Below are 27,276 nucleotides of genomic sequence, written 5' to 3' on the forward strand. Positions count from 1 at the left end.
GCATCTGACTTGTGATTTCAGCTTAGGTCATGATTTTAGGTTCATGAGTTTGTGTGCCCTGCATTACCCTGAGTCAGGCTCTGCGCTGAGAGCAGGGAGCCTGCTTGGAATTACCTCTCTCTCCCTTTCTCTCTGCCCCTCTCTCTAAATAAACAGACAAACAAACAATTAAAAAAAATTAATGAGATAGAACTATTGCATGGCCAATAATACATGAAAATACTAGCCTTTTATGTGATGGGTTTGTCAGCTCACCTCTTCTCTGTAGTGCAAGCATCTGAGCTAATGTAGATGGGATGATTCTGAAAGGTGGTTTGATAAGGGGGGAAGAAGCTTGGGAAAGGAAAATAGTAGTGCATGTCAGCAACATGGAAAGTCAGTAAATCTCAATAACGTGTAACCTTTCTCACCTTTGCAGATTTCAGTAACCCAACACAACCTAGCTTTACTGAATTGCCTAGCTTTCTTCTCAAATCGTAGTGTGACAACATATCACTAATTTGACCTAATTAGTTAAAATACAGTGTTCTAAAAGTATAGTTATTACTTTTAAGTGCATCTTTAGCAACATAAAGAAAGCTAATAATTATTGCCTAATTAGGGCTTTTTAAAGAATGCTACATCCACAAATAGAAAAGAGTAATTTATAGTTAGCATATGAATGTTATATGAGGGGATACTTCAGAAGTGCTCCCAGTAAGTTAGTGCTTGTAAGTAGCATTTGTGTGTAGTCTGTAAGTAGCCTGTAGTCTGTCTCCTCATGAGACTTTTAAGACCCTATTATTAAAGACAAAGGGAATACATATCTACAGGTTTTTAGTTAGTAGTCACTGTTTTGAATATAAAAGAACCACGAATTATATTGTATTACTGCCAATACCTTATTTATTTATGCTGTGTATATGAAAGTCCTGTGACTGTTAGCAAAATAGTCCTGACAGTCACATAATTTGTTTTGAAGAAGTCTTGCTAAACTGTTTCTGAATGTCTGAGAGACAGCACGTATGTGATTTTTTCCCTGAAATTCTTTTTAAATTTTTTTAATGTTTTATTTTTGACAGAGAGAGAGAGAGAGAGAGAGAGAGAGAGACAGAGACAGAGAGAGACAGAGAGAGACAGAGCATGAGTGGGGGAGGGGCAGAGAGAGAGGGAGACACAGAATCCGAAGCAGGCTCCAGGCTCTGAGCTGTCAGCACAGAGCCCGACGCGGGGCTCGAACTCACAGACCACGAGATCATGACCTGAGCCAAAATCAGACTGAGAGAGAGAGAGAGAGAGAAAAAGAGAGAGAGAGAGAGAGAGAGAGAGAGAGAGAGAGAGAGAATGAGCAGGTAAGAGGCATAGAGAGGGGGGAACAGAGGGCCCAAAGCAGGCTCTGTGCTGACAGCAGCAAGCCCGATGTAGGGCTCTCACTCACAAAACATGAGATCATGACCTGAGCTGAAGTCAGATGCTTAACTGACTGAGCCACTCAGGTGCCCTGCCTGAAATTCTTTTGGAAAAACATCCATCTTGTGTTCATCTCAAAAATTATTTGGATAGTGTAGATAACCAGATATTGGTTTGTTTAGAAAGTATGTACACATACATCATTTAAAATTTAGCTATTTGAAAATATTCCTGGATTTATTTATCTACCTGTTTATTAATTTTTCAGAAGATTCAGGTAGGGGCACCTACATGGCTCAGTCAGTTAAGCATCTGACTTCAGCTCAGGTCATGATCTCGCGTTTTGTGAGTTCGAGCCCCACATCGGGCTTGCTGCTGTCAGCACAGAGCCTGCTTTGGACCCTCTGTTCCCCCCACTCTATGCCCCTCACCCGCTCATTCATTCTCTCTCTCTCTCTCTCTCTCTCTCTCTCTCTCAAATAAACATTAGGGGGAAAAAAGATTCAGATGGATGGAAACAGGCAAACGTGATAAGCACCTTCACTTGCTCTGAGGTGATTGGTTATTAAACTAAGAAAAGACTAATCAGTCTAAAGAGATGAGAAGTGGAGCAAACCTGGGTTTATTCTTAGGCTAGTCACACAGGACTTGGGTTCACATGATGTTCACCTTTACTTAGTGCTGCTTCCATTCATGTTATTAACACTGGGTATTGGGCTCTCTGCTGTGTTCTGTCCCCCCCCCCCCCCCCCCCGCCACAGCCTGGGATACAACCCTAGGTACATGAATGTCCCTTCATTTATGTTATAACTTCGTAATAGCTGCTGAAACAATACCACATTTTTAACAAGTTTATTAGGAACAATAAAAATATTAATGTTGGTGCACACCCACTGTCTAGAGCACAAATGAATCAATCCTTCCTGCCACTGTCCCAGGGCCACACCACATGGAGTTCACGTTTGAGAAGCAGCTCCATCTCAGATCTGTGCCTGAAACTTAGGGAGTCTGCCCTTGGAATTTTTATTAATGGTCATGGCAAAATAGACAATGACCAGCTAGTGCCGATGTCTGATAGCACATGGGGTGATTCAGGGGAACTGGTTTTTGTCCCATTCGTCATATCTGGTGAAATTTTCTGTAGGCTCCAAACTAACTTTCTAATGCCTGGATTCTGAATGTTGCTCCGACATGAACTTACCTTTAATGTTTTTAATATGTCTTCAGTCTTACCTTTCCATTTCAGAATTCCAAAATAGGAACAAAATTCAGATATTGAATCCATGTCAAATTCCTTATAGTGATCGTTTTTGGAGCTCTTAATTGAAACCACTGTTTTCTCTGTCCAAGGTGTATTCATTACTGTTTATTTTTCCTGATGAGTAGTCAAACGTGCCTCCAAGTGTTCTAAAGAGTGTGTCTCTCCCAGCGGACCCTTAATTTTGAACTGTTTGAGGGTGGGGTGCAGGTGGCACATGGAAACCTATGTAAGGTGGTTTAGAGCTAATGTCTGGCACCAGACTGCTGGTTTGCAAAGCTGGTCCCACCACTCATGAGCTGTAGGACCTTGGGAAAGGCCCGTTTTTCTTATCTTTAACGATGGGGATAATATTAACCTTTTAGGATTATTTTGAAGATTATATGAGTAAATAGACATGAAGTGCAACTGATACATAGTAAGTGCTCAATAAATATTAGCTCTTAATAGTATTACAACCTCACTTCAGGGCTCAAAAACTATCAGTGGTTAGTGGTGATTACTCTTAGGATCAGAGGATTTGAACTCTGGACATACTTCTGCAAGATGCCACTTTGAAGAAAACAACCTGCATGTCACCTAGAGTTAATTGAACAAGGACTTTGGGGGTCCCCTTGCTGGTTTTTCCTGCACTTCCCAGAGTGAGGTGCATGCCACTTGAGAGGAGTCGTCATCATCAGTGCCCATGTATCACTTCCCCTGCAGACTTAACAGCCTCCGTTCTGAGAATGGGATCCAGACTTCCTGGATGGGCCTAGACACTTCACTTAACCTTTATTTGAATCATGATTTCCAACATTGTGTCTGCCGGGGGCTCCCTCTGCTGGTGCATCTAGCCTGTATGCAAATATGTGGAATAGTAGCTTTTAAACAGTCAGTTTTAGGCTTTTAGGGATGTTTGCATAAAAAAACACATTTGAAAACTTTTTTTTTCCCCATGTGAGTGATAGAAATCACATCTATATTACTCTTTTTTTTGCCATTTGCATTATAAGTTGAAATATTTTTGGTCTGATTTAGAATGGGGACTATCATGGCATGCCAAAAAACAGTAATTTCTTCACAACATGGTTATCAGGGACTGGTTATTAGGTCTTACATACCAGTGTATAGTGCTAAATATCTTAGAATCCTATTTTAGTAGTCTAAGGAATATCCATGAAGTGGGGACTTAGTTCACTCTTAAAGTTTCAAAAGGGCCCATTTTAAAGTGATGTCATATCCTAGACCCTCTTGGACACGATTATGTATTAAAGGCTTAGTACATGTCAGAAAACGGTACCTAAGATTTACTGGGTGATTCATTATTTATTTAGAATTATAATTTATCAATAAAATGTGCCACGATGTCCCTGAAGTTGGAGTTTAAAATAACTTCTTGTCTCCTTTTGTTTTTCTCACCACTGTCTCTTTTCTTCCATCTTCCCTTCCCCCTCTTTGCTACTAGGATCAAACAGCATCAATCGAGTAACAGGAAACATGGAAAATGGAGAAAATGAAGGAACAACTAAAATCACTGCACCTTCACCAATAAAAAGGTCAGTCAGTTAACCGAAAGAACATACTAGTGTGTGCTGTCACAAAAATGCTTTTTCCTGTTGGCAAGGTTAAGAATCTCTTTCCTTTGATAGTTAATACGTTTGATCGAAATAGTCTGCGAGAAAGAATACCTGAAAAATGCCACTGGAACAGAAGCATCAGGACCTGCCTCTCTCATTTGAAGGAAATGCTCCTGCTGGCATGGTGAACTCACAGTCTGTGATCTGCGTTCTCGGCAGCCCAGGGAAAATTCCACGTGCTTTTTAAAATGGCATGATATAATGGACTTACTCAGAGGGACCTGTGAAATAAAGTAGATGATATTCATGTTTAATGCGCCGTGTTCATTACCGTGGTGCACTGAACTGTGGCCCTGGAAAAAGGGTTTATAGCATTATAGCATTTAGAGGCGCAGGGCTTCAGAAGTCAGTGATTGCATATGTATGAAGAGTTGTCATGGTCCTCTGCATCAATTTTCCCAGCCGCAATCCCCAGCAGAAAGACTTTCTCTCAATATATTACATGGATTGTTTCCATGAAAGATCAGCCTTGTTCTCTGTTAAGATGCTGTTTCCGCGTCAGTTTTTCCTATCTCCAATTATGTTCACGGACCAGCATTTGAGAAATACAATGAGCAGCTTTCATCAGCTCACTTTGTCTATAGAGATAGCTCCCTACATCATGGAGAAATCCAAGCAGTCAGAAATATGTGACCTTGACAGACTTCTTTGATCATCGACTCCATCTTTTGTTAGTAAATAAGGGTGTCTTCATTCACCTAGATTGAGGAATACAGTTTATAATATCCTAGCAAAATAACTGTAAGATACGAGGATTCTCAGAGTTGCGGTGTTTTCCTCAGGGTTTTGCCTACAGTCTCTTTTGTTTAGTTCCAGGACACTCCCTTCATAGATTCTTTTTGGAATGACAGGTTCTTTGCCTTTGCATACGCTAGAGTTGACTGTGTTTGCCTTAGCCTCACAGCTGTGGCTAGAGCGTCAGCTTAATCTGTATGTACAGGGTACGCTTATGGTAAGTCCAACATAAGAACAGTAATCTGGCATGAAATTCGGATCCCAAGCCTTTTTAGAATGTACAGAAGGAGTTCAATCCCCTTTACAACTGCATTCTTGCCGTTAGGACTGATACCTGAAGGGCGGCCGGATTTTCCCACTCAAGCTCCAGATGAGAAATGGCTTAGGTAGTGAATGCAATTAATTAGCCACCCAGGGTTTCATTATTCTTTAACTTTCGCCTGCTCTCCCATTTCCCCTTTCATCTCCCAACTGAATTTCTCAATCTCCCTTTTCTCTTTTCGCTTTTGCTTTCTGATTTATTAAACACACACACTTTCTACTGGTGTATTACGTGTCTACCATATTTATTACTTCTCATTTCAAAAGTAAGATTTTACTTCGGACATTTGATTTTCAAAAGATTGCTTAATTTTGATCAAAATAATATATTGGTCAAAAATAAAACCTACATACTATATGCTAATGCAATGAGTTAAGTGCCTTTGTCAAATCTATAATTTTTTAGTTTTTTTTTTTAAGTTTATTTATTTTGAGAGGGAGAGGGAGTGTGTGCATGTGTAGAGGAGGGGCAGAGAGAGAGAGAGCACAATCCGGGGAGGAGTAGAAAGGGAGAGAGAGAATCCCAAGCAGGCTCCACACTGTTAGCACAGAGCTGGATGTAGGGCTTGAACTCAAGAACTATGAAATCAAGAGTCAGAAACTTAACCAACTGAGCCACTCAGGTGCCCTAGGCTTATATGAATTCCCTATGGGTATAGTATGCTAGGATACAAGTTTATTTTCCTTGTTGAAATGACCTTGTCATTTGTTGCTCTTTCTTCTTTGTTGGCTCTTACGAAGAACCCTGCTGTGACTGTTCAAGGACAGTTATGTAGAGGATTCCTCAAAAAGCCAGGGTTCAATGTGGATTGGGAGTTAAGCAGCTCTCTTTTTCTGAGGCTGAGACTCCCAGGAAATAAGAGATAATACACCTCCCCTCTGCCACTGGTGGCCCCAGGCTTTTCTCTGTGTCTGCCCATGTGTGTCTAAAAAAAATTTGTTTGGATTGAATAACAACTCAGTTATATTTACATTCTTAGGCAGAAAGACGATACTAGGTCAGGAAACGGCATTTAAAAGTCATTCTGATTTGGAAGGAGGAAGCCAAGATATGGCAGAAACAGGGGACTGGGAAAGGTCAATTTGGGTACCGTGAGCCTGTCCAGAGCTGACCAACCTGCATAGATTTAGACCCACGTGCAGAGCTGAAAAGAGGCAGTAAGCCCCATAAGCCTCAATACCCCAGCTTTCCTTCCTTTTCAGCTTTCTTCTTTTCTTGCCTTAACACTTGCCCTAGCTTCCTTCAGGTAGACTCTCCTTAAAGTTCCTTAACAGTGGATGACCTGGCTTTTGTTGACTTAAAGCAGTAATACTAGAAAAAAAGGTGGAGGGGAGACCCAAAAGTACTTGCTGGAGACATGAATTTTTTTAGGCCGCCACTTCGTATTCTTGTTGAAAAATATTTATTATTTATTTATTTATTGAGACAGAATGCATGTGAGAGCGCACAGGCAGAGAGGGCAGAAAGGGAGGCAGAATTGAGGCAAGCTGTCAACGCAGGGCCTGATGCAGGGCTTGAACTCACGAACCACGAGATCATGACCTGAGCCGAAGTCGGATGCTTAACTGAGTCACCCAGGCACCCCATTTTTGAAATGAGTCACGAGTATAAATAAAACACATTTTAGGGTTGCCTGGTGGACCAGTTGGTTAAGCATCCAGCTTCGGCTCAAGTCATGATCTCACGGTTCATGGGTTTGAGCCCTGTGTCGGGCTCTGTGCTGACAGCTCAGAGCCTTAGAGCCTGCTTTGGATTCTGTGTCTCCCTCTCTCTCTATCCTTCCCTCACTTGTGCTCTGTCTCTGTCTCTCTCTCTCAAAAATAAATAAACGTTAAAATATTTTTTTAAAGACTATATTTTAAAACATTTTGTTAAACAATTTCACTGAAGAAGTAAGTTAACTCCCATTTATTCTCTAGTTAATTTCTTTTCTTTTCTTTTTTTTAAATTAAAGCTTTAAGAAAGCAAAGAATGAGAACAGCCCTGATATCCAAAGAAACAAATCCCATGCACCATGGGAAGAAAATGGCCCCCAGAGGTAAAGAGAATCATTGTTTTTCTGAAGGAGAACAGTAGAAGTGGGATTAGCAATTGCAGCTCATTAAATAAGGGAATCCAACTGCTTTGTGGCTGGGTATTACTAGCTATGGACATGGTAGTCAGATTCCTAAATCAGCATGACCGGGAACTTCTGAAGTAGAAATCAACAGGATATATCCTAACATGAAACTTTCTCCTGGAAAGATAGGAAGAGAAAGCAGTGTGTATTAAGAAACTGCTTGAAAGGTCATTATGATGGTTTAGAATAAGAGAGTATATTTCTGAACTCCAAATGACATACTAATGATAATTTCCCCTCTTTTATTTGTATTTTACTTTATTTTATTTTATTTATTTTGAGAGAGAGCACATGCGAGAGCAGGGGAGGGGCAGAGAGAGAGAGGGAGAGAGAGAATCTCAAGCTGGCTCTGTGCTGTCAGCAGATAACCTGACACGGGGCTCAAACTCTTGGCTGTAAGATCATGACCTGAGCCAAAGTCAGATGCTTAACCTACTGAGCCACCCAGGTGCCCCTTACCTCTCTTTTCTTTGAATAAATCTTGTCAGCAAAGAGAGCTGGATGCCCTTGATCCAGTATTCCCCTGAGAGTATGAATACTTGTATAGATCTGGGCTGGGGTGTCTGCTCCTCCAAGCCCTCTTCGAGCATTGTTGACCATTCCTCTCCTACTCCAGCGGACTCTACAACTCTCCCAGTGACCGCATGAAATCCCCGAAGTTCCCCTCCTCGCGTCGCCGAAACCCCTCCTGTGGGAGCGATGACTCTGTACAGCCGACAAGGAGGAGGTGAGCTGAACATTACCGCTTCATTTTTAGTTTTCAACAGAAAGTCTGGGTCCCAGTTGCTTTTTTACCACAAGTTATTCTCATAATATCATGACGGTCTCCTCAGGATAACAGAAAGCTTATGTTCTATTGAGATAAAAGCATTTCTTTTTAAACAGAGTTTCAGAGAATAATTTCATAAAATACTGATAGGAACTTGCTTTCTGTATTGCTATTAAGACTGATAAGTTAAAAAAATATATATTATGTACATATTTTAACAATATATATTATATGGTATGTATAAATATATAACATATATAATATATATTAATGATTATTTTTATATATAAAAGATACTAAATGTTCTGACCTGAGAGGACAAAATTACGTTTATAGGTAGATCTTAGCTGAGGCTTGGTGCTCTGTTTTCCAGACTGATGTTGTTGCATAAATTTTAACAAAGCCCCTTTCCAAATACAGAGAAAATGGATCCTGTTACATTTTACCCAGCAGGTCAGGTTGTTTTTGTGATTATATTTGTGTGTACTTCATTATAAAAAAGAAAGTCCATATCTAGAAATTTGGGACTCTCTGAAAAGCAGGCTGGGCAATGTAACAGGTCTGAGAAAAGACCTAGAAATGACTAACCAGTGAAATTCATTTCATTCCTACATCACAGAGACTCTGTTTCACTTTGAGTGCCTGCATACTGGTATTTTATAGGTAACTTTTATACTTACGGGAAGGTCAGGTCATGTTCTCAGATAACCATCATGATCACCGTGGATCTAGAAAGCAGAAGACCTTCTTTCTTCTGTGCCCTTGTTGATACTTGCTGGTTCATCCCATTTGATTTCCTTCCACTTCTGCCAGTTTCCCGGAGTCTTGTTCCCCAGCTTTCTCAAACCAGGTCCAGCTTCAATGAAATCTTTCAGTGGTTAAGGAGACAAAGGTCAATAACACTTTCACCTACTAGGTAGGAAAGGCAGAATTAAATCATGACCACCAGTGATTAGCTAGAATAAAGGAATAATAGTTGGCATTTATCGTGGTCCAAGTACTAAGCAAAATTGCTTGCTACATATTATCTGATCCTTGTAATAACCCTATAGAAATGGGCATATGTATCACTCAGTCACTAGGCATTTCCAGCAGAGAGGGATTAATGTGGGGAATTGCACACAAGTGTGAGAAGCATTGAAGGAACAAAAGGCAGGGAGGGTGCACCCCTGAGATATGGATGCTATACTGCCCCTGGGCTGACAGGATTAAAGGAGAGTGGGGTATTACTTGGAGATCAAAAACTGTGTCCACCTTTGAGCTGGCCTTCATGAATCTGTGCTCGTTGCTCATGCTGTTGTGGGCACCACTACTGTAGCAACTGCTGTTGCTGCCCCTGCTAGAGGTGCCAATGCTATGGGGCTCCCACTGCTCAGGAGTGCAAGCATGAATGCACAGGGATGTCAGAAGCATACCTCCCTCCAGATCTCACTTGGGTGTCTCTCTAAGTGGAACCCAGCTGGCAAAGGAGTCTGGGAAAATAGTTTTCAGGCTTCTAGTCTTTTTTTTGTTGTTGTTTGTTTATTTATTTATTTATTTATTTATTTATTTATTTAAATGTTTTCTTTATTTTTGAGATAGAAAGAGACAGAGCATGAGCAGGGGAGGGGCAGAGAGAAAGGGAGACACAGAATCTGAAGCAGGCTCCAGGCTCTGAGCTGTCAGCACAGAGCCCGATGTGGGGCTCAAACTCACGGACTGTGAGATCATGACCTGAGCTGAAGTCAGACGCTTAACCGACTGAGCCACCCAGGCGCCCCTAATGTTTATTTATTTTTGAGAGAGAGAGACAGAGTGAGAGCAGGGGAGGGTTGGAGAGAGAGGGAGACACAGAATCCGGAGCAGGCTCCAGGCTCTGAGCTGTCAGCACAGAGCCTGATGTGGGTCTCGAACTCACAAACCATGAGATCATGACGTGAGCTGAGGCTAGATGCTTAACCACCTGAGCCACCCAGGTGCCCCTCAGGCTTCTAGTCTTGACAAAACGAGGGAGATTATTGATGGGTTTGGATGGGCTAAGTACCAATGGAAAATACCTGGCCCAGATGAGAAAACAGAGGCTAGGGGGAGGTAAGGTAGCTGTCCTTTGTGACACACCTGGGTTTGGATACAGATCTATATGTCTGAAAAAGGCAGGGATATTAATCATCATTTAAGTAAAGCAGGAGGAAAGATTTCCCTATTAAGGATTGGTTCAACATGGACAACACTTAAAACCAAGGCAATACCACTGGGAGATACTTTAGAGTGCCTCTGTGTTTTGAGAGGGCATGGGTAGTGAGAACTACTAAATATATTAAGAATTTGGCACTGCATGATTATTGTTAAAGACACAGGTTTGTATAGTTTTTCGTCCTTAATTGCTAGTGTACTTTGACAGCATTCCCTGTATAAAATTATTGTACATGTTGAGCAGATGGCCATTTTGATTTTAACACACTTGGAAATGAATTTATCAAGTTTTGCTAAAATACACCAAAATTTACATTTTTTCCTCAAACTAATTGCTTGCAATAGTCTGGAGTATATACATTCTGAAATCTAGACTTAATGACTTCTATATTGAGATACATTTTCTGTTGGCTTCCTCTGAAGTACAGACAAGTAATTGTGGTGAGTGGATACAGGGTCCTTTCATTGACACAGTCCAGGGGAAAGACTGTTTTGATTCATAGGGAAGAGAATCTTGTTGTCTGAATGGCCGTAGAGCCTTCTGTCCAGTTATGTGTATCACTTGAAAGGTCTTTTATTGGGCATGTATGTTTTGAGACTAGCCATTGCTACATGTTGGCAAAGAAGAGCTAAAGCTCATTCTTTGTTTCTTTCCACTGTAAATGCCCTCTGAGTGTCCCTGTCCTTGTCAGTCTTGTTTTATCTTCACAGATATTTACCTTGCCCCTGGGCACAAATCCTTACATGGCTAGAGTAACTCTGGCATTTAAAACTGAGATTTGTGAAAAGCATAGAAGAATCTCAAGAACTTAAATTTAATAACGGGATTCTGTTACTCTATTTTGTGATGGATGTCAGAATAACATGTTTTATAGAAGATATCAAAATTTTATATTTTGCCAGTTGTTTGTCATTAGATGAGTACATCTCTCAAATTCTGGATGAGGTTAGAACATTGACCCTTAACCCTCTTTGGGTGAGAGGACTCTGAGAATCTAATGAAACGTTGGATCATTCCTTAGGGGGAAAAAGTACATAATTAGATATACGTACACACTTTCATGTAATTTTCATGGTTCATGGAGATCCTGAAGCCTGCTTTAAATGTTCCTGTTCTAGAAAAAGAAAGCCAGCCTTCCTTCTGACAATACAGTTTTCACCCCTATCCATCTTTACACTCAGAAATATTTATTGAGTGCCTACTTTATGTAGGCACTGTGTTAAATATCACCCAAGAGAGTCCCTGCGGTTTGGGAGTTTACAGTTGAGGAAGAAATATGTGAATCATATAAATGCATGTGCACTTCAGACTTTTATATATTCTTGACGGAGAGTTATGTGGTGCTTAGGGGTATTTTAGAAAACTTTTTATTGAAACCTAACATGTATACGGAAAAGTACACGTGTCCCAAGAGTAACCACTTGATAACTTTGATCATCCAAATACCTGTATAACCAGGACTATTAGGGGAAGTTTTGCTGAGTTGATGAGTCAGGGAGGCCAGGGAAAGGTTCCCAGAGGCTGGATTTTTGAACTGGAATATGAGACAAGAATAGGCAAAGAGAGGTGGAGGAGTTAGCATGCACGGAAGCTTTGGAAGCCTCTGGAAGGGAGTGGGGAACATTCATGAGAAGGCTTACCGGCTGCTAGTGTTGCTCAAGCATAAAGAGTGAACAGAAATGTGTTAGAAATGAGTCCAGAGAGAAAACACCTCCTAGGACACCTGAGCCTTGTTGAGGATGTGGGTTGTTAGACCAGTAGGTTTTAGGAGGGGGTTATAACAAGATCACATTGGTATCACGTAAAGATGAGCTTTCTTGTCCTATGGAGCAAAGGTGGATGAGGGCAGTAGTGGAAAGAGAGAGCCTGGCAGCAGGCTACTGTGCAAGCCCTGGCGAAGGCTAATGGGAGCTTGGGCCAAGATGGTGATGTGAAGATTTAAGGAAGTGGGTGGTTTTGAGACCCATCGGGAGGGTTGGGAGGATCGATATGAGGGGTGAAGGAGTGATAGATGTGAAGAATGAAATCCAGACTTAAAGTGTGATGCACTGAAATAACAGTCACTGGGACATTACAGGCTTGAAAAGGACAACTGTGAGTTTGGTTTTTGATATGTAGAATTTCTGGTATTTTTGAGAAGTTTAAGTGCAGGATTCACATGGATTGTTGGGTAGAAGTCTGGAGATAGATTGGCTGTCGGCTAAAAGGTAAATTTCTTAAAGATGTAAATTGAAATATGAAACAAAGACGATATTGTCTAAATAGATACTATAGATAGAATGCAAACACCAAGCCAGTGACAGAGCTGAGGGAAACTCCAGCATTTATTTGGCTTAGTTGAAGAGAGTTACCTTCAAAGGAACTTGCTTTAAGAGAAAAGAGAAATTGTGGCCATAGGAAAAGTCAAAAGAGTGAAAATCTGCTTACTAAAGAGGTACCTTCCCTCTTTATTCCCAGAATGCTAGCCTCCAGGTTTGTACCTCCCAAGCATGAAATCAGAGACTCTCGCTGTACGAAAGACAGATCCAAGATCCAAAAGACCTACAGATACCAACTTTCAAGGGATCCTCCAGTGAAATGGTTGAGATTACCCACATTACTTTGCTCCACACCACAGTGAAGCCATCAGTTAACATGGTCTGCACCATCCAGAGGGTCCCAGTCTTTTTAGTGCCTAATTCTTAAATATGAGGAGAGAGCCGTCATCACTTGGCATTTGAGGATTGCTTCTGTTTGGAAAGACAGAGTCAGAGTAAGGAGCATGTGTATATACTCACAGGAAATAGAGACGATTTAAGAAAGAAAATGTCTTAGAAGTATAATTATCTTTAGAAAAAAGAAAATTTTGATATGAGAAGAACAAGTGGGAATTCTTAGACTTCATATTCCTGTGGCAGAATTTAAAATAATCAATAGAAGGTTTGGAAGGTAAAGTTAAGGAAATCATCCCCAAAGCAGAACAAAAACAAAACAGATATGTGGAAATAAGGATAAAAATGATCAAACCTAGATATCAAACATTTGACTAATGAAATTTCTAGGGAGGAAAAAAAAGAAAATGCAGGAGAGGAAACTATTAAAGAAGTAGTATAACAAAGTATAACATATCCCAGACTGAATAATCAAACTTTATAGAGAGAAGCTACTGGGCATTTGGCATAATAGATTAGAAAATTAGATCTATTCCAAGATCCATTATCATTAAATTTTAAAGCATTGTAGGTTAAGAGAGGTTTTGTAAAAGTTGGAAGGAGGGAGGATTATGAGAAAAAAAGTTCATGCACAAATGTTGACAAATCAGAATGGTGACATTGGGCTCATTAACAGCAATATCAGAGAAAGAAGATAAGCATTGCCTTCAAAATGCTGAGGGGACGTTCTTTTAAATTTAGGATTTTAAGCCCAGATAAACTATAATTACATAGTCAAATAAAGATATTTTGAGAAATTCCAATTCTAAAAAAAAAAAAAAAATATGTACCTGACATGCAGACTTTGTTTGTTAACAACTGAAAGATATGTTCTCCAAAAACAAGACAAGGAGTCATGACAACTAGAAATAGGGGGTCCATTACAAAGAAGCAGAAAGAATTCCCTGGATTTTAGTGAAGAGAGTAATCAGAGTGATGTTTCTGCAGCAGTACTAGGGAATAGACCATCCGGATGTGAGCAGGAGGGCACAGGGGTCCAGGGAAGATGTCCTAAGTGTTCATACATCTCAGGAAGAGTTTTGTAGCTCTCAGAGTTTAGGTGAAGAATTAGTGATAAGAATAAGGAGAACTAAGGAAATGATATGTACATAGAAAACCAGGCAATTATTGTCTCTTAAAAGAATTGTAAAACCAATACAAGAATGGAATTGTATTCCTTAAACGCTGTATAGATAATCTGTGAACATATATATAGTTGTGTTTATACTAAATAAAAATTATTGAAAATTTTGATATAAGGACAGAGACCTCTCAACATTATGTTGTTTGATATATGTATTTTTAAGAAATGGGGGAATGTGGCGTGAGCCATGTCTGCCCATCAGAGTGTGAAGGCACATGTAATAAAGGGTTAAGGAACAGAGATAAGGAGCTTAGGCACCTCTCTTAAGAAGTTTGGTGCTTTGGAGGAGAGAGGAGAGACTGGGAAAAAGATGAAGGGGGATGTGGAGTCAAGTAGATGTGTGTGTGTTTAAATAGTAGAAACTTGATAACGTGAAAAGCTGGTAAAAGAATTTTCCATAAGGACAAGTCAGGGATAAGACAGTAGTTACTGAAAGTCATTGAGAAGTTAAGAGGTGATAGGACCCACACAACACAGGTGGAGAGACTGACCTTAGTTGTGAGGACAGATCTGTAAATAACAGAGGAAGATGTAGGCATTTTTTATTTTTGGTAACAGGAAGATGAAAGAGTTGCCATCTGATGGCTACTTTTGCCTTTGGAAGGAGAGAACAAAGTCAACTGCCGATGCAGAGGGACCAGTGTATCAGAGGGTTACAAGGTAAAAAGGGTTTGAAACTGCTTTGCAGAGAGAGAGTATTTAGATCATAGAAAGGCTTTAGGATGTTGTGGATTCACCTGAAGTTTATGAACATGGATTTGTAGTGTAACTAATATGCCCTTTTGTGTAACTCCCTCCAGCACTGCTCAGCCAGCTGTTGAAGGCTGGCTTAGAGGACCTGGATAGTTTGACTTACCCATGAATGGGATCTTGCCCAAAAGGCTGAACCAAAAACAGAGAGTTGGAGGAAGTTCTGAGTCTTGGCATACATGTTATCGAAATGAGGGAAATCTCAGTTGAGTCAGGAAGAAGGCCAAGAAAAGCTGACGGAAAGTAGCAAGGTCAATAAACAAACGGTCCTATTGAGACCAAAGAAAGGTAGAATGGAAGTAGTGGAAAAAAGCAATAATAATAACAGCTAACATTTACTGGGTGCTTCAGTGAGTCAGGTCCTACTCTGTGCATTTTAAATGTATTTATTCATTTTATCCTCATAACAACTCTTGTGGAAGGTTCCATTAAAACTAAAGCACTTAGTAGAGAAGTAAAAATTACACAACTCCTCAGTGGAGGAGATGGGAGTCACGTTCAGGTTGTCTGGCTCCAGAGCCTGCATGTTTAACCAGGAGGCCCCATCAAAGCTGTTCAGAGGTATAAACAGGAAGGGGAAGAGATTGTGGTCACAGACCAAAGTTTGGAGGTGGTTATAGATGATAATGTCCAAAGTGTGGCCATGATGTGAATTGCTGAGTTATCGTAAAGAGATCATCTGAAAAATGGTCAAGGGACTTGGTCACGGGCCAGGGTGTTGGAAAGGGCATGTAAGTGAGAGCTGACGTCATTTAGATTATGGCAGAACTTGACTGGGCAGATTACAGACCTAGGAACTGCAGACAACCCTAGCTTCAGATGAATAGAATTTAACAGACGTGTTGTGCATTGTTGTTTGTAGACTGTCTGCAACCTCTGTTAGGTTGCTGGCTTTTTGAGGCCAGTGTTCTGTTCTACTTCTGGGACTGGGTGTATTGTGTGATTTAAATATTTGGTGAATGAAAGAATACAAAACTGAGATGCATTAACTGAAATGAAACTCATTTTGCTGTGTTTTCCTTAGCCAACTGATCACTTTCTATTTTCTTTAATATCTTCATTTATTTGTTTTCTATAGGAAAGCCCATAACAGTGGTGAAGACTCAGATCTAAAGCAAAGGAGGAGGTAAAAAAGTAAAAATGGAAGGAGGGTCAGGGAGAGGGAGGAAGGATTAGCACTACTCAGAGTTGAAGCAAGAACGGGGATTTTTTTGTTGTTGCCGTTATGATTTTCTTAGTGGCTACTTTAAGGATATGATCAAAAAACTGACTTTCAAATGTCAGTTTTGGCTTCAGTTGTTTCTCAATCTTACCTTCTGTAGCATCCTTAGCAATTTCTCTTTTTTTCTGCTTCATTGTATCTCAGAGGAACTCTCTTGGTTATCTATTGCTATATTAAAACCACCCCAAAACTTAGTGGCTTAAAGCAACAACCATATGTATGTTATATGATGCCGTTGATGAACAGGTTGGTTTCACTAGTCTCACATGAAGCTGCAGTCAGATGGCAGCTAGGATTGGAATATTCAAGAGGGCTTTCTCTCTCATGGTTTTTGTCTTGGCGGAATGGTAGGAGGCCTGGGGCTTCTTTCTCTCTATGGTCTCTCTCCCTGGCTGGTCTAGGCTTCTTGAGATGGCGGCCGGGAGGAAGCAGGAGCTACCAGCCCTGTTAAGAGATAGTCCTGGAGCTGGCAGAGTATCCCTTCCATGTCATCTGTTGATGAAGTCAGTCACAGGGCCAGGGCTAATTCAAAGGGAGAGGAAATAGACTCTACCTCTGTCGATGGGTGGGGGATGTGACAGGACTTTGTGTCCATAGTTAGTCTACCACAGGGACTTAGAGCTTTGCCGTGTCAGAGTTCTGTTGGAAGTGCTTGATTTTGTGGTCTTTTTGGTGAGCATGGTGACATTTGCCTTCATCTGCTTTCACATGTCTGTAGACTCATTCGGATGTCTTACTGAATTGAGTAACACTGACTGAGGGAGGGATGATACAGCTACTTATGTTTGGCTTAGTCATTTCACTGCAAAAGTCATTCCAAAGAACCAATATGAACCTTCCTGAAATTTTATTTGTCATAAATGTGGGTTTTTTTCTTTTGTTCTTCTCATTTTGTCCTCAGGTCACGCTCACGCTGTAACACGAGCAGTGGTAGTGAATCAGAAAATTCTAATAGAGAACACCGGAAAAAGAGAAACAGGTAATATCTGAAACCGTAGTTATCTGGAACTCCAAAATCAGAGGTGGCTGCTGGTGGCAGAAGCTGTGCATCCTCTATTTTTAAGCCTGATTTTCTCCTCTGTGTTTAATAAGGAATCTGGCAGTGTTTTGAAGCACTATTTTAGGAAACTGCAGCTCTTTGAACTGAGTGTCTGATCTTTATAATAAGATGATTAAATAACTTGGCAATCAGGGTCTCTTCTTGTTAATTAAAAAAAAAGATGATCTATATTTAGGTGAAATGTGCAGTGAGTTTGTTTAAGGATGGTAAGAAATTTTGCCATTTTTAGAGGAATTTCTCCCTGAAGTATCTTTTAACTGACATTGCCATATTTTGCCCAGCCAAAACGGAGAGACTCATTGTTTCATAGATGTACATGAAAATATGCATTTATATTCATGTCAGGAACATACAATTAGATGGATAAATGTATTTAGTTCATATCTTTAAGACTGCTATTTAATGTCTCATTCTTAAGAGCTTGTTAATAATATCATTTAACATGTACTCAGTATTAGTGATAGCTTAATGCCTTAATCAGTTCTCCCTATTCCCAAAGTATTTACTGAACAAAAAGTGTTCACATAGTGAAAGAGCACCATATGAGGAATGAGAGGGATTTGGTTTCTGGTTGTCTCAGCTTCTAACCCAGTGGTTCCCAACCGGGGGCAATTTTGTCCTGCCCTTCCACTCTCTGAGGACATTCAGCAATGTTTTGAGACACTTTTGATTGTCAAAATTGGGTGGGGGGATTTCTATTGGCCAGGGGAGCTACTAAATATCCTGCAATGCACAAGACAGCCCTCTCCCACCCAAGACGTATCTGGTCCAAAAAATGTTAGTAGTGCCACCACTAGGAAACTCATTCCCACCTCATGGGGAGCTCTGGCCTGGTTGCTTTACTTTTCTGGGTCGTCTTTTTCCCTTGTGTAAAGTGAGGAAGTCAGAGGAGATAATCCCTAAGGTCTTTCTTTAGTACTTGAAGCCGTCGTGCTTGGCACACACTGAATTGTCCTTCCTAACTCTAAAGCCTGTGTCATAATAGCCCAGACAGCATTGTAAGAGCGGATCGTTGTCTTAGGAAAGTTTTCTCTGTGGAGCCTTCTTAGGGGCTGGAGTCACACTAGATAGAGGTAAGATCTCAGTGTGTTATGACACCCTTCTCAAGGAAATGATTATGGTTTCTTCATCTGCAAAAGCCCAAGTGTGGAGGGTTGCTTTCCCTCAGGTGACTTCTTCCTACTCTGAAATTCAGTATCTGCATAAACAACACAAAACATAGCAAAAAAACAAAAAAAACAGATTTTCCTCCTATTTGTACTTACTGATCAAGCCAGTATCTTAACAAATTTATTTGTTTTGCTTGTTGTATTCTAAGTTATGCTCATAGATGCTCTGGTCTCAACTTCTCAGAAGGTGACCTGTTAAAAAAAATTGTCTTTTGGGGGCACCTGGGTGTGGCTCAATCGGTTAAGTGTCCAACTTGGGCTCAGGTCATGATCTCGCCGTTTATGAGTTCTAGCTCCGCATTGGGCTCTGTGCTGTTAGCACAGAGCCTGCTTCAGATCCTCTGTCTCCCTCTCTCTCTCTCTCTCTCTCTGCCCCTCCCTCCCCTCTCAAAAATAAATAAACATTAAAAAAAAAATGTCTTTTGGGACCCAAAGTGCTCATGGTGACATTTGCTGTTACAAATGAAATACCCTGTAAAAGTTGCCAACAAGTCCTTAAATAGTCCATTCCCAATCTAGTTGGAGCAGCTTTAATATTCCTCATAGGTGTTTTCTCCCTCACGAGTTTCTCCCTTTGCCTTCCATGAGCGATTTTGTAGATTGGCTTTCTTTCTAGTGTGTTAGTAGTGTATTCTAGAGTGGTGGTGGCTCTGAATGTTGACATGCCATTATACTCTGTAAGGTATTAATGAGAAATCACTTTCAAACACACTCTGACCCAAAGCCTTTCCAACTCATTTATTTTGCCAGTAGAAGTACTGCCCCAGGGTTACATAAGTTGCCTGTTATCTGTGTAAGATGCAGTCTAGGGTCGAGTTCTCAGGACCCTAGCAAAAACTAGGCAGAGGGGAAAATATGTCTTCTAGTTCCATTTTCTCCTGAAAGTGGTGCAGCAGGTGACAGTGTGCAGGGAGGAAGGGGGGACAGAAACATCGTATTACCTTTGGGTGCCGTTTCCTCACTGTGTTATGCTACCGTTAACCCTTCTGTCCAATTATTAGCCTTTTAGATTTTGCCAGAACCCATTCATTCCACATCAGGAAGCAGAGATCTGAATATTTAAACTGCAGCCCTACTGACAGTCCTGTTGAGTCTTCTGTCTGTGATGAAGGGTTGTTTCCTCGTGTCTGACTTCCTACTTGTTCAAAGACTCCTTTTTGGGGGAGAGGATGAATCTCTTCAACCTTACCCTGCCTTATCTCAGCCAGTAGTGTGACACAACCAAGCTCTCAGTAGCGTCCTTTGTGTTTTTATTAAAGGAACCTGGTAACCCTAGAAAGGGGCAAACTGAATCCTGAACATGCTGATGTGCTACTTCCTGCCAGCAAATTCTCTAAATTCAGCCCCAATACTTCATTACCTTTGAAACCAGACCCTGCACTTGGCACACCCCACTTTCCTGTCTCCCTGGGGGAACTGTTTTCTGGGACAGCCGGTCAAAGATTGTACAGATATGATTTTTGAATGTTTTGAAGCCTCTGCTGTGTCTAGTGGAACTTTAGGCAGAGTCAGGGTTACTTTTTGGAGATGTGTATATTCTTTGTGGTTTTGGGGATGTTGTTCCCTTTGTCACTTCTTCTTGCTGGATTATTTATTTTTTTATTTTTAATTTTTTTTAATGTTTATTTATTTTTGAGAGAAAGAGAGATAGAGTGCAAGCAGGAGAGGGAGTAGGGAGAGGGAGACACAGAATCTGAAGCAGGTTCCAGGTTCTGAGCTGTCAGCACAGAGCCTGACGCGGGGCTCGAACTCATGGAGTGTGAGATCATGACCTGAGCTGAAGTCAGACGCTTAACCAATGGAGCCACCTGGGCGCCTCTTGCTGGATTATTTTTTTAACATAAAGAAGTCTTACCTATTAGATTTGAAGCCCCTCTATTGAAATACTGGGTGCTATTTTTTAGTTTAGTTTATCTACAATGTCTACCCACTGGAGCATAATCTGCTTTGCTGTTCCCATGGATAACAATTTAAACATCTCTGATTTTGTGTGAGGAGAACTACAAGTTAATAAAACAATATTTATAAATCAGCTTTACCCAAAGCAGTACTTATGGCTTTTAACAACCATTAAAAGTAAATAATAAGGGGCACCTGGGTGGCTCAGCCTGTTGAGCATCCAACTTTGGCTCAGGTCATGATTTCACAGTTCATGGGTTTGAGCCCACATTGGGCTTTGTGCTGATAGTACGGAACCTGCTTCAATTCTCTGTCTCCCTCTCTCTCTCTGCCCCTCCCCCTCTTGTTCTCTCTCTCTCTCTCTCTCTCTCTCTCTCTCTCTCTCCCCCCCCCCCTCAAAAATAAATAAATGTTAAAAAAAAAGAAAAAATTTGAGGCGCCTGGGTGACTCAGTCGGTTAAGCATCTGACTTTGTCTTGGGTCATGATCTCACCATTTGTGGGTTCGAGCCCCATTTCAGTCTCTGTGCTGACAGCTTGGAGCCTGGAGCCTGCTTCAGATTCTGTGTCTCCCTCTCTCTCTGCCCCTCCCCTGCTCATGCTCTGTCTGTCTCTCTCTCATTCTCTCTCAAAAATAAACGCAAAAAAATTTTTTAAAAAAGGAAAAAATTAGTAATTCGTACCAACTCTGGAAGGCTAATATTAGGAACAAAGATTTTTCCAGTTTGAGAAACACATAGCTGTAGGGAAGCACATCCTCTCTCCCCTCTGGGTCCAGAGCTAGTCCAAAGTTACTGAGGCTAGACAGGTGAGGTTTGTGTTGTCACTTGTGTGTTAATGCTGGGCTTTCAGTCCGCGTCATTTCCTATGGCCCCAGAAGGCTCTGCTTCCTCCTTTATTTTGGGGACCTGTTGATGTCTTTCTTTACACCTTTCCATCTTAGTTATTTCTTTACTATTTTTGTAATCTGGATGAGTACCCTACAGTTTTTTTCTAGGTTTTGAGATTTGAGAAGACAGTTTTTTACTCCTTTGTTGGGGCACTGTTTGTTGTTATAAAATATAAGATGACAGGGGTGCCTGCATGGCTCAGTTGGTTAAACGTCTGACTCTTGATTTTGACTCAGGTCATGATCTCATGGATCATGGGATTGAGTCCCACATTGGGCTCTGCAGTGACAGCTTGGAGCCTGCTTGGGATTCTCTCTCTGTCTCTCTCTGTCTCTCTCCCCCTCCCCCATTCATGTGCACATGTTCTCTTTCTCTAAATAAATAAATAAATAAGTATTAAATAACATCTAAGATGACAAAAGCCTTATTTTCCCCTTAGTGTCTCTGCTTATAGCTTCATCTCTGTCCTCCTACCTCCCTTTTTAATCTATCACATTATTTTTCCTCACTCAGTTTCTTTCTTTTCTTTTCTTAGCTTCTCTCCACTCTTTCTTCCTTTCTTGTGTCTTCTCTGAGTTATGTCTCCACGTAGGAGCCAGGGACATGTCAGAAAAAACCCGAGGATGTGGGTCAGGGTCTCGGTTCTGTCTTGTACTGGTATGTGACCTTGCGCAACTCTTTAAACCAATTTAAATCTGAGTTTTCTCATCTTTAAAGTGGGGTATATACCAATATTTGTTGTTGAATGGGTCACTATAAAGATAAATGAAATCTAGGAAATGAGAGAATTTGATAGTGGAACCATGTAGTCTGATAGCTGACCTTTGAAATTATGGCCTCTTCTTTGCCTGTCTCTGCTCTCTTCCACCCCTTTCTCCAGCTTTTCCCACTTTTCTTTAGTCTCATATTCCTTTCTCCCACTTACCCTACCTTTACACATTTGGTTGTTTTCAGACCAGACCTTCTTATCCTCTGATTCAATAGGTTTTAGTAGATTTTAGGTCCCTGTGTGTTTCCACATGTTTGATTTTCTGGTGATAGGGTCTGTAGCTTTTATCAGATTCTTAAGGGGGTGTCTTTGTAACCCCAAACAGTTATAAAGTGGTCATTATGATCTAAACTATAAAGAAAAGATTGATATTAGCAAATGAAATTGGTACCTCACTTCACTGGCAGGATTAACTAAAATGCTTAAGTTTTCTTTAAAGATTACTTACTTTGCTCTGCTGATTTATGAAACAATCAGTTGGACTAAATTTATCAAATTGGGAACCTACCAAGTACAAGGCAGTATGAAGCTAATGATCTATATGGATATTAGATTATATTTGTTTTTATGAGTTAGAATTTTGAATCTTGCACCTGAGATCAGAAGTCTCAGCCAGCCTGTCTCTATAGGTTTGAGTCTATGGGCCTTGCTCTGGACTTGCCCAGGATGTATGTTGAAGGAGAACCTCGGAAGTAGACTTACAGTGTGAAACCTTTCACAAACCAGCTTTCCCTTCAAATACCTTGAGCTTAATAAAATATCCATTACATTCAAAGAACCCAGCCTGCAAAATATCCTATGTGCTCTTGATGAAAATCAGCAGTCCTTTGAGCATTCACTGGGGAGCATCTGTGGATTACTTGGTCATCAGCTTAGTCAAGAGGTTTGTGAAGATCCTTTCTACTTTGAAAAGTAGAAAGTGCCCTGCATACATACACAGATACTATTAGATTAATGAGAACATTCAGCACTGTTCAGTTTTATCTGAAGTCCCTGATATATATATATATATATATATATATATATATAAAATGATACCCTTTAACAAAAAAGAGAAGTTGGTGTTTCTAACAAATTGATTCTACCACAAATGTTGTTAGAATTTCTTCTTGTACTTTTAGATATCTTTAGAGTCTGTATTTGAATAATGGGGTAAAATGGTTTTAAATATTGAATACATTATTGCTTTTTTAAAAAAAAGAGGGGCCCCTGGGTGGTTCAGTCTGTTGAACTTCCGACTTTGGCTCAGGTCATGATCTTGCTCTTCATGAGTTCGAGCCCCACATCAGGCTCTCTGCTGTCAGCACAGAGCCTGCTTCAGATCCTCTGCCCCCCTCTTTCTGCTCTTTCCCCACTCATACTCTATCTCAAAAATAAACATTTTAAGAAATTTAAAAAGAAAAAAAAAGGAAGAAGAAAGAAACTGTCTTCTATGGCACTGTAACAGGGATGATACATCTGAGTAGGGAAAATCTAGAGGATGAATATTTTGGTAGGGTTTTCTTGTTGTTAGAGTTATTAAAAAAAAAAAACACTTCATTATCTTTGTGCCCAAGGAAAAAGATGAGTTTTGAACGATAACAAGCTTAAACCAGTGGGTATTTTTTCCCCATAGCCTGAAAATAGGTTTCCTTGTAAGCATTCCCTATTGCCCTGTCACTGATTTAGGTAAGGGCTGCAAACAAGGTAAAAATTGTGGGTATGGTGAGGGCAGTTCATGCAAAGCCAATAAAAACAATGCTCACCATGGTACAGCTTGTAAGGGTTACTGATTTCCACTTTAATAAGTCATGTCAAGATTTAGGTGTTTGATAGGGACGATTTAGGGCTTCCAGGGCATAATCAAAGTTGACAGAGATGACTCTGGTAGTGCTGAGCTGTAGCAACCGAGGAATGCTATCAGATTACTGAGTGAGTGCAAAGCAGGCTGCAAAATTAGGAAAACAGAAAGAGTTTGAAAGGGAAATTGCACCAAAGGTAGCCCATTTTTGTAGGGAGAGCATAAGGAATAAGTGGAAGAGACAGAAATGCCTTTAACGGCAAATCAGAATAATATATTGACGGTAGGGGGAGGTTGGGAAAAGCAAATGAATTTTTTGCTTGCTGGTCTTTGGGGAGTATGTCAACAGATGCCTGGAACCAACAAATTTCCCAAGGGAAGAAATATTACTGAAAAAATAGATGAAGATTGGTTTATAGCAGGTGATCCAAAAATGAATGAGTTGATGAGAAACACAAGTCCACCATCACTTGGGACCTGCAGGCTTAATATTAGCAATGGAGTGGCCATATGAAGCAATTGTCTGGAGAATTGTGCTATACCTGAAGAATAGAGGTTGGTTTCAATGTGTCTGACTGGCTTGGAAATAAAACACAAATAGAGAAAACATAGAATTTTAAAACTAGAAAGGATCTTTGCAATAATTTGGTAGGTGAAGAATCTGAGAGTTGACCAGAGATGAGCAGTTTGCCCAGAGCTGGGACGAGGCAGAGCTCGGGAGCCCATGTCTTGCTCATGTTATCTTGAAGCTTCATTCTACATTTGCTCCATGGGCTTTCTCAGGTTCAGCATTAAACGTGGCCTTTATCCCGGTGAATGAGAAATGAGTTAAGAACGGGAATATAGGAAGGTCCTATTAGGAACAAAACTCCTCAGGTAAAGGTGGGGGGCAAAGTGAGACCCATGGGGTTTGTGTAAGAATTCATTTGGTAACGTGAGGAATTTGGTAGAAGAGGCAGAACTATAATTGGGAAGTAGGAAAGAAGAGACTAGGAATAGTCATTACCTTCATTATTGTTATCAAGTGATTATATGGCATTTCATCTTCAAAACCTTTTGCAGACTTTAATTAAGTGTCCAGTGCAGTCATAATCAAAATTGCATAGATCATCTGGAAAAGTAGGATGTTGAAGTTTGGCGAGACATGTAGGAAATATATTAGAATTCTCTTATTCTGAAACATTGTTGGGATATACCTTATTCTAAAGCAATGGTCTCCCTTAAATATTGATTAAAAAATGAAAACCCTGTTATGATAAGTCTTCTTAACCCAGCTGTTAACTCTCCTTACTTGTGGATGAGGAGATAGACAAAATATGACGAATGTAGTTATTACCTTGGAGAGTACATGAAAGAAACACTTAATGTTTTTGAGGTTCACTTCTATTTTATTTTATTTTAATTTGTTTAATGTTTATTTTTGACAGAGACAGAGCACTAGCGGGGAGGAGGGGGACAGAGACAGAGAGGGAGACACAGAATCTGAAATAGGCTCCAGGCTCTGATGCGGGCCTCGAACTCAGAAACCGGGAACAGTGAGATCATGACCTGAGCCAAAGTTGGATGCCGACTGAGCCGCCTAGGCGCCCCTGAGGGTCACTTTTAAATGCAACATCTGAAAATGAATACATCCCTAGTATAACCCACAGTGGACTCCTTTTTCCCCCTTGAGACTTTCATGACTATCTGTCCTGTAAGAGTACATTTGGACTTTTTAAAAGGTATTATGTCGATAACAATGCTTGCAGTGTTTTTATTCTTCAAAATATGAATCTCTACATCAAAATTAAAATATAGCAGAAGAGCAAAAAAAGCAACACTGGTATATCCCATACCTAGGGATAAATGAGACAAGGCAGAATCATAGGGGATGTCTTTCACCCAAATGTCTATTTCTTTATTCTTTCATGCACAAAATAGTTCACTCCTGCCTTTTAAGGATTGAGCATTATAATATTCTTGCTTCCAAGAGCTAGGATTTTTCCTTTCCACACTGTACCTGTGTTTTCTGGAGCACTTCAGGGATGGAAGAAATGACACTTTCATTCTTGTAATGAGGCACCATTAACCAGCGACCATTTGTAAGGGTGTAATTTCAAACTTCATTACAGATTTAGGTAGCCACACAACCTCATTACTTGGGAAAATGTGCTTCTGTTGTGACTCTCCAATGAGCCTTACATTTTTAATGCACCTTGTTGGAATATTTATGAGATAGTATCACCAGTAGAGGGCATCTGTCTCTGAAACATCTGGATGTTACCTGACAGGGTTTCACTGCCCTCACTTTAGAGTCTTCTGTTAGAAAAACAGAAGTTATAGGTACATGCCATAGTCTGAAATTCTTTCCAATTTAGTTTTCATTACTAGCAAGGTATTGGAACTATGTGTGGTCATGTCTTTGTCTTATTTTTATTTTTTAATTATCAGGGTAAAGTCTCAGTATGAAGGTAATGAGCTAAAGTCCACACTGGAAGAGAATGAGAGTATAGTAATTGTGCTTCCTTTTAAATGTCTATCCTCTGGGTAAAGTATATTTGCCATGCTGGTAGGCTTGACCTCTGAAAAATATTAAAAGATGCTGACATCCTGGTGAAAAAAATTTAACATTGTGAAATTTAGTCTTGCCCATGAACTGTGCAGCAAATTGGCTTAGAATGGAAGCTATGGTCTAACAGACTCCAGGGTGAGGAGTTAGGGGACCTGGGTTTTATGTGTTTTTCTGGGAAGTTGAGGTGTGGGTTCCTGTGGGAGGGGAAGTAACTCCTGCCACCTGACATATTCCCATTGAGTGTCTCTTCCTAACTCTGGGTCCCTCATGCCCTGGGAGTGTCCAAGAATTGCTCCCCCACTGGACTGTCACATGATAACATAGAGTGGTTCAGAGATTGTAGGTTCTGGCTATGAAAATACATATATGTGTGTGTGTGTGTGTGTGTGTGTGTGCATGCATGTGACATTTTCAAGTGGGAATGTTTGTTTCAAAGAATAATAATTATAATCTCAAGTAGTATACATTCTCATATTTTTCTTTGGATCTAATTTTTTTAAATGTTTATTTTAGTGAAAGAGAAAGAGTGGGGGAGGGGCGGGGGGGGGGTGGAGAGAGGATCCCAAGCAAGCTCCACACTTTTAGTGCTGAGCCCAACACAGGGCTCGAACTCACGACCTATAAGATCATTGAAATTAAGAGTCAGATGCTTAACTGACTGAGCCACCCAGGTACCCCTAGAAATTTCTAATATTAAAGTCTATAGCAATGTATATTCAATTTTAATTTCCTCTGTACATGCTGTGAGAGAGAGAACTATGTTTCTGAATCTGAAACATGGCATCACTGTATCCTGTTAATTTTCATATAACAGCCTATTAGAATGAAAGCTTTAGTGAGGAAACACAGTTCAAAGGCTTGAAGTGTGTTACAGATAATTTTTTACCTAACACAATTTCTCTTCAATCTAGAGAGATTTAAATAGTTTCTTCTTCATAAGCTACTATAGTTTTTAACTTAAATTTGCTT

The 27,276-nt window shown here is 40.3% G+C and overlaps 1 protein-coding gene across 4 annotated transcripts in view; it reads left to right on the plus strand.

The window, feature by feature from the left end:
• Positions 1-27,276, plus strand: part of EPB41L4A (erythrocyte membrane protein band 4.1 like 4A) — a 252,941-nt gene that overhangs the window by 201,914 nt on the left and 23,751 nt on the right. For 2 of the 4 annotated variants that reach the window (XM_078447487.2, XM_060635205.3), the window contains exons 14-18: positions 4,095-4,185; positions 7,278-7,361; positions 8,059-8,169; positions 16,047-16,094; positions 17,092-17,169. In XM_078447487.2, coding sequence (XP_078303613.1) covers positions 4,095-4,185; positions 7,278-7,361; positions 8,059-8,169; positions 16,047-16,094; positions 17,092-17,169 — 412 coding nt within the window. The remainder of the gene's footprint in view (positions 1-4,094; positions 4,186-7,277; positions 7,362-8,058; positions 8,170-16,046; positions 16,095-17,091; positions 17,170-27,276) is intronic. The other 2 variants (XM_060635206.3, XM_060635208.3) reach the window with 2 other exon arrangements.

The sequence above is a fragment of the Panthera onca genome, chromosome A1 (assembly GCF_046562875.1).
Source record: "Panthera onca isolate mPanOnc1 chromosome A1, mPanOnc1 haplotype 2, whole genome shotgun sequence".
NCBI classification, from domain to species: Eukaryota; Metazoa; Chordata; class Mammalia; order Carnivora; family Felidae; genus Panthera; species Panthera onca.